This window comes from Elephantulus edwardii, unplaced genomic scaffold, assembly GCF_000299155.1.
Source record: "Elephantulus edwardii isolate Elephantulus edwardi_28Jun2011 unplaced genomic scaffold, EleEdw1.0 scaffold00308, whole genome shotgun sequence".
Taxonomy (NCBI): Eukaryota; Metazoa; Chordata; class Mammalia; order Macroscelidea; family Macroscelididae; genus Elephantulus; species Elephantulus edwardii.
This window is the reverse complement of record NW_006400058.1, coordinates 1,672,019-1,678,477: the sequence shown is the minus strand read 5'-3', so window position 1 is coordinate 1,678,477 and position 6,459 is coordinate 1,672,019. Positions and strand designations below refer to the sequence as shown.

The 6,459-nt window shown below is 50.1% G+C and overlaps 1 protein-coding gene across 1 annotated transcript in view; it reads left to right on the top strand.

The window, feature by feature from the left end:
• RINL (Ras and Rab interactor-like) overlaps positions 1-5,095 on the top strand; it is a 14,965-nt gene extending 9,870 nt beyond the window's left edge. The window contains exons 2-10 of the mRNA XM_006901115.1: positions 950-1,052; positions 2,092-2,164; positions 2,247-2,311; positions 2,807-2,953; positions 3,092-3,502; positions 3,925-4,242; positions 4,513-4,644; positions 4,793-4,956; positions 5,039-5,095. Coding sequence (XP_006901177.1) covers positions 2,121-2,164; positions 2,247-2,311; positions 2,807-2,953; positions 3,092-3,502; positions 3,925-4,242; positions 4,513-4,644; positions 4,793-4,956; positions 5,039-5,095 — 1,338 coding nt within the window. The 5' untranslated portion in view covers positions 950-1,052; positions 2,092-2,120. The remainder of the gene's footprint in view (positions 1-949; positions 1,053-2,091; positions 2,165-2,246; positions 2,312-2,806; positions 2,954-3,091; positions 3,503-3,924; positions 4,243-4,512; positions 4,645-4,792; positions 4,957-5,038) is intronic.
• Positions 5,096-6,459: the final 1,364 nt, after the last annotated feature.

Here is a 6,459-nt window from a genome sequence, read left to right as displayed (position 1 = left end):
TTTGTTGATGGGCACTTAGGTTGTTTCCAACTCCTTGCTATTGTGAACAAAGTAGCAATAAACATCGGTGTGCATATATCTGCTTAGATGTCAGTTATGGTCTCTTTGGGGTATATTCCTAGTAGTGGAATTGCTGGGTCAAATGGTATCTATTTGCAACTTTTTGAGAAAGCGCCATACCACTTTCCACAGGGGTTGGACCATTTTACACTCCCACCAACAGTGAATAAGGTTTCTCCAGAACCTCGCCAGCATTTGTTGCTTGCTGTTCTGTTAAATTTTGCTATTTTGACTGGGGTGAGATGATATCTAGGGTTGGTATATTAATGACCTGAACAAAGTTGTCGTTCTGCAAAGAAGAAAAGGATTGATGTGGACAAGGCAGCTAACTCTGTGTGTGTGTGTGTGTGCATGCACGCGCGTGCACTCGCTATCATTTCTTCTTTAGGCAAAGACAGCTGTCTCCAGAGCTACTAGTTTACCACTTTTAGTGGAAATAGAAATCTCTTTCTAAAGAGCTCCAGAAAAAGTCCCGTGGAAGGTTTTCACTGACTCTGCTGAGTCATGTGTTCATCTCCAAACCAGTTACTCAAGATAGGTCTTGGGCCCACTTCTGGAGCTTACTGGGAATCAGTCCCACCTATATGACTGAGAGTAGGAAGGGGGCTAACTTAAAAGAAATTTGGAGTATGGAACCCAAATTAAGGAAGATGGTTGCTAAGCAGGCAAAAGTAACAGACATCTTCATACATCTTTTTTTTTTCTTGTGTACTGTTGAATTGGATCCGACTGGCACAGGAGGAGATTGCCCCTCCTTCTCCAGCGAAGGATCTGGAGGACTCAAACCACACTCCTTTGGGATTGCAGTGTGGCTTTTTGCCACTAGGCAACCAGAGCTCCCTATCTTCATACATTTTAAAACTTCCTTTGCTTCCACTCTCATCCCCAGAGTTTCCTTGTCACAGGGCATGGCCCCAACCAGGACCTGGTGCTGAAAACAGGACCTTCACCAGGAGAAGTAAAAACCTACAAGATCAATAAATGTCCTGGAGGTGAGGCACCTATCCTTGAGATGCCAGTTTAAAGCTAATTTATCACCAAGAACCATGTCCTATATCTTCCCAATCTATTCCACTTCTATCAACATAGCCTGAGCCCTCCTTTTGACAAACTAGTAATGTACCGTCCTCCCTGGTCTCCCTGTCCCCACTCCTTCCTGAAACTCATTCAAGGCACAGTAGCCACAGTATTTTTAAACATCCATTAGATGTTTCACTGTTCTAAATCCTGCAGAGCTTTGAAACATCCTTAGAAGAGAATTTAAACACCTCACCATGGCTTACAAGGCAAGGTGTTATCTACATACACCTACCACCACATGCTAATCTTCACTCTCTCCTCCAATCACACCCTTCTGTTCCTTGAACATGAGATTGTTCCAGCTTCAGAGGCATTTCTGGGTCTCTCTGCATGAGTTCCATCCTTTGAAAGGTTGCTTTAAACTTTTCATCTTTCAGGTGTCTACTTACATGTAACCTTCCTTAATCATTACAGCTAATATAACCCTCACTCATCTTCAGATGCTGCTTTTTCCCCCCCATTGAACTCACTACACTACACACTTAATCTTAGTTTATTTGTTTACTCATTTATGTCCTTTCTTTCTCTCTTAAAAAATAATCTACAAGATAGAAAAATTGTCTGCCTTTTGGCATCGATATCCTCATTGCCTGGAAATGATAGGTGCTCAAAAGAGTTTGCCTAGTGAATAAATGCTAGATGTTGGCATAAGTGGGATATAAGAGTAAAGATGTAGGGAGGAAATGGGAACCACCGTTAGTACTGAAAATGCCCCCGTTCAGGAGATCCGTGGGGGGTTGCAGGAATATGAAAGGGGGGAGTTGTGGTGTACTAAAGGGTCAAGAAGTGATCCTCAGGACTCTTGGAACATCAGATCCTCTACAGACTGGCTTGACCCAATTCAACACCTCAGGAAAGGCCCGCTCTGTAGTGAGCCAGCTGTAGTGAACCAAGGTGCAGGGAAGCTGCCACCCTTCAAGGTTTTGTCTTTCTTTCTTGCCTCTCCCCTAGGTGTGAGTCTGGAATATTCAAACCTCTGCATGCCCGATCTTCCCTATCTCCTGGCCTTCCTATCAGCCAGCAGGTACAGGTTACCTATCACATGCGTCAAGGAATACCCCTTCCCTAAGATATCCAATTATGTGATTCACCTTATCTTTTCTCAGGGATGTTTTGCCCAGAACACTGCTCTTACCCCCTCCAACTCTAGAGCCTGGAAACAAACATGGAGGTGAGGCATGATCCTCCAGAGGAGATGAAGACCAACTTTCCAGCCGCTGTGGTCCAAGCAGAAGGGATTTGAGGGACCAGGCTACTAGATTTGAAAGTTGGAGGCAGTTGGGAACTTAGACTTTGGGATCCCTGACAAAGGAGTGTATAGAAACCCAGACTCCTTGGTCTATGAGAGGGGGGAGATAGGAACCTGAACTCCTAAGTCTGAAGGAGACAGAGACCAGGAGTCTAGATTCCTGGTCCTTGGGAAGAGAGGACAGAGCACAGTCTCCTGAACATGAAGGAGGAAGGAGCCGGGGGTTCAGACCCTGAGATATTCCTGGTCTTGGGGCCAGATTTCCTGAATTTGAAGGAGAGAATGGGAATATGGATTCTTGGATCTGAGGCAGGATGGTGTTAGAGTATGGAGGAGCAAAGGCCCCAGTCTCAGTACTATCTAATAATAAAGCTGGGAGCTAAGTGGCCTGGTGGCCTCATTTCTACTGGCCCCCAGATTCTCCACAGGTTGACAGGGTCCAGCCCAACACCTCAGGAAAGGCCCTCTCTGTGATGAACCAGCTCTACCAGGAGACACACAAAGAAGAGATAGAACAGCCCCTCCCAGAGATCACATCACAGACTGCCCAGGAAGGTAGTCCAGGTTAGCTGGGCAGGGCCTTATACTTCCTGGGGAAGAAAGAGTGCTGTGCTGTGCTGTGCTGTGCTGTGCTGTGCTGTGCTGTGCTGTGCTGTGCTGTGCTGTGCTGTGCTGTGAGACTAAGGCCTCTCCTCACTCCAGCTCCCGGCAACACAGCCCCTCACCGTGTCTCCTGGGTGGAACGCCCACTCAATCCAGAAGTGCCCTATGCTGCGCCTGCTCTGCCCAACCTCGAGGAGGAGGAGCAGAAGGAGGAGGTGGAGGATGCCTATGAAGATGAGGAGGAGGGGCCAGAGGACGCTCTCACCCTTCATGTCCAGGCTCTATCGAGGGCCTGGAGTAACTACGTGGCCAAGAAGTTCCGAGGCCTCAGGTCACGCCTGTCCTCAGCGGGAGGGGGCTCCCACAGGCCTGAAGACCCAGCCACAGCGCTGCTGCAGGACGTGCGGCACCTCCTTACTGACCTCCAGGACTACCTCGTGAAGGATCCCATTGTCCAGGCGGTCTTTAGGAGCAGGGGCCCTGGGGCAGCTCGGAAGGACCAGGATCTAGGTAATGAGGAAAACTGGAAGGGACTTCCAGATCTTTCATGAGTTCTGGTTGTCCGTCTCTCAGTCCCAAGTGTGTGTTCAAGTTCAACTTCTTTTCTCTCCATTTCTGTGCATGCCCGTTTGCTTTCCCATTCATGCCCCTCACAGCTTACAAAACTAACCCGTCAGCGTGGGGTCATGGCGACCTCTTGTGTTCCCACTTGTGTCAGCAATGAGTGGGTTCTCACTAGACAGCAGTGAATGGATTTGTTCCTCTCAGTCCTGCACACACGTGTTGTCATGCTTTTTGCACATGGATACTAATGCTTCTTTTTCCATTCGTAGTGTTTACACTCGGGAGTAGGAAAAGCTAGGGTGGGACGGCCATCCGCGAGAGTGTGCAGGTGGCTCAGCGGTTCCTTCACTCACCTCCCCTTCCCACAGGCCCCGCAGTAGAGGCAGCCGTGTGCCGGGCAGTGCTGGCACCCCTGAAACCAGCCCTGTGGACCCGCCTCCGCACACTCCGCTCTCGGGAGCTGAGACTCCTTCGGCGGCGCCAGATAGCCCTGAGGGCCGAGTCGGGGCCTCCAGGGTCTCAGGGGGCGGGACCTGAGGGGCCAGGCCCGGACCCCGCCCTGCGGAGCCGCATCCACAGGCGCCTGGCGCTCCTGCACGCTGCCTGCTCGCCTCGCCGCAAAGTGGAGTTGCTGCTGGCGGTGTGCAGCGACATCTACGCCGGCCTGGCCCGAGGCGAGGACCAAGGTAAAGGAAGGCGAGGCGTGCACGAGAGATGCACAGGCTAGAGGCGGAGGGAGGCGCCCGCTTGACCTGGAAAGGCAGGTAGCAGGCGCCTTCGCGCGTTTTGCTCAGGGTGGCAGGCTCTAATGGAAGGTGTTCCTGGAGATGCTGATAAAAGATGTTTACATGCCCAGCAAAGTGGCCGGGCAGCCAGCTATTGCTGCCCTGGGAATCAGCAGTCAGGTGTTTTCTTGCCCCCACTTGACCCCAGAGCCTGTCCTCCATTGTCCTCAGAGCCCCAGGGAGCTGACGCTTTCCTGCCTGCGCTGACAGAAGAACTGATCTGGAGCCCAGATATTGGGGAGACGCAGCTGGATGTGGAATTCCTAATGGAGGTCCTGGATCCCGAAGAACTGCGGGGAGAAGGTGAGTCCCAACCCCGGAATGCCTGGGTCCCACAGTGGGTCCTCCACGGCTACTCCAGCCCCAGAAGTCTTTCCCTGAAGAGGGAGACTGCAGGGGCACCCTGGGTGGTGGTGGAACCTGAGAAGGCTGACCTCCTTCTGGCCCCTAGCGGGGTACTACTTGACCACGTGGTTTGGAGCGCTGTACCACATTGCCCACTACCAAGCGGAGGTGGTCCGCACCCCCCAGGGGCTCAGCTCCGAAGCCCGAGCCTCCCTACGCCAGTGGCATCGCAGACGGACGCTGCATGGACACAACCGCTCTGGCACCCAGGTAACGACTGGGCAGAGATGTAAGTAGAGGGTAGCGTGGGACCTGTTGCTCCTCTGACCCAGGCTCCCACTTCTCCCTACAGGCTGCCTTGCCCTTTGAAGAGCCATGGGCAGTAGGATCAGTGCGAGGGAACCGCTGATGATTAGGGGTCTTCAAACTTTCCCTTAGATCTTCAAGCAAGATGGAGTTTGAAGTTGTGAGCAACACCAACTTTTTACCTCTGTGGTTTAGGGACAGCAAGAAAAAAGTCTAGAACTCAGGTCCCAGGAAAATGAGTCAGCCTGTCTATGGGGCTTTGTACTGGCTAGTCTCTCCTCCAGCAAGGGTCTTCCCTAATACGCTGCTCCTTCCCTCCCTTCCTTTACATCTTTATGACTATGTGTTGAGATGCCGGACAAGGAGAGCTGGAGTGTCCACCCAGATCTTTAGATCCTTTCACTTGACCATTCCCAGAATCCCCACTCTACTCCAAAGATAATTTGTTAATATATTATGTAAGTGGTAAAACACCTTGGAAGATGTGGTTAAATTAAACATCTTGAGATGAAAGAGTATCCAGTCTTACAATCTTAATCATAAGGGTCATTATAAAAGGGAGTTAGGAGGGCCAGGGAGAAGATGTGACAATGAAAGCAGAGGTCAGAGTGATGTGACCAGGAGTTAAAGAATGCCTGCTAGTTCTAGAAGTAAAAAAAGACAGAATAGATTGTCCCTTGGAGACTCCAACTTCTGACTTCCATCCCTGTTGTTGTTGTTGTTGTTGTTGTTATTGTTGTTGTTACGTGCCACCAAGTCATCCAACACTTAGAGCAAACCTATGTACAATAGTTTTACCCTGCCCTATTCTGAGCCAGTCTCAACTGACCCTGAAATACCTAATCCCATTGCCCCCGTTACCATGTCAATCCATCTCATCTGAGATCTTTCTCTCCTGAGCTGTCCCTCTACCCCTCCAAGCATGATGTCCCTATCCAAGGACTGGTCCCTTCTGGACATATGTCCAGCTATCTAATGCATAGCAAGTAAGTGTTAAGACCATGGCCTGGATCAGGCGCACCTTAGTTCCTAGACTGACAGCATTACTCTTTAGCACTTTGGAGAGGTCCCTGACAGCAGACTTCCCCAGTGCAATTTGTCTTTTGGTTTCCTGGCTGCTGGTGCCAAGACTGTTAGTTGTGGAGCTGAACAAGCTGAAATTGTTAACAACCTCACAGTCTCATCTTCATCCATCATAGTGTTGCTAGTTGGCCCAGTGGTTTGAATCTTTTATCTTCTTTGTGCTGAGCTTCAGTCTATATCGAAAACCACAGTCCTTGACCTTCTGCAGCAAATGCGTCAGGTTCTCCTCAGTTTCAGCAAGTAAGGCATCTGCATAACGCAGGTTGTTGATGAGTCTTCCTCCAATCTTGAAACCACACTCCTCCTCATAAAGTCCAGCCTCCTGAATGGAATGATCTGTTCCACATACAAATTGAAAAGATATGGAGACAGGATGCATCCCTG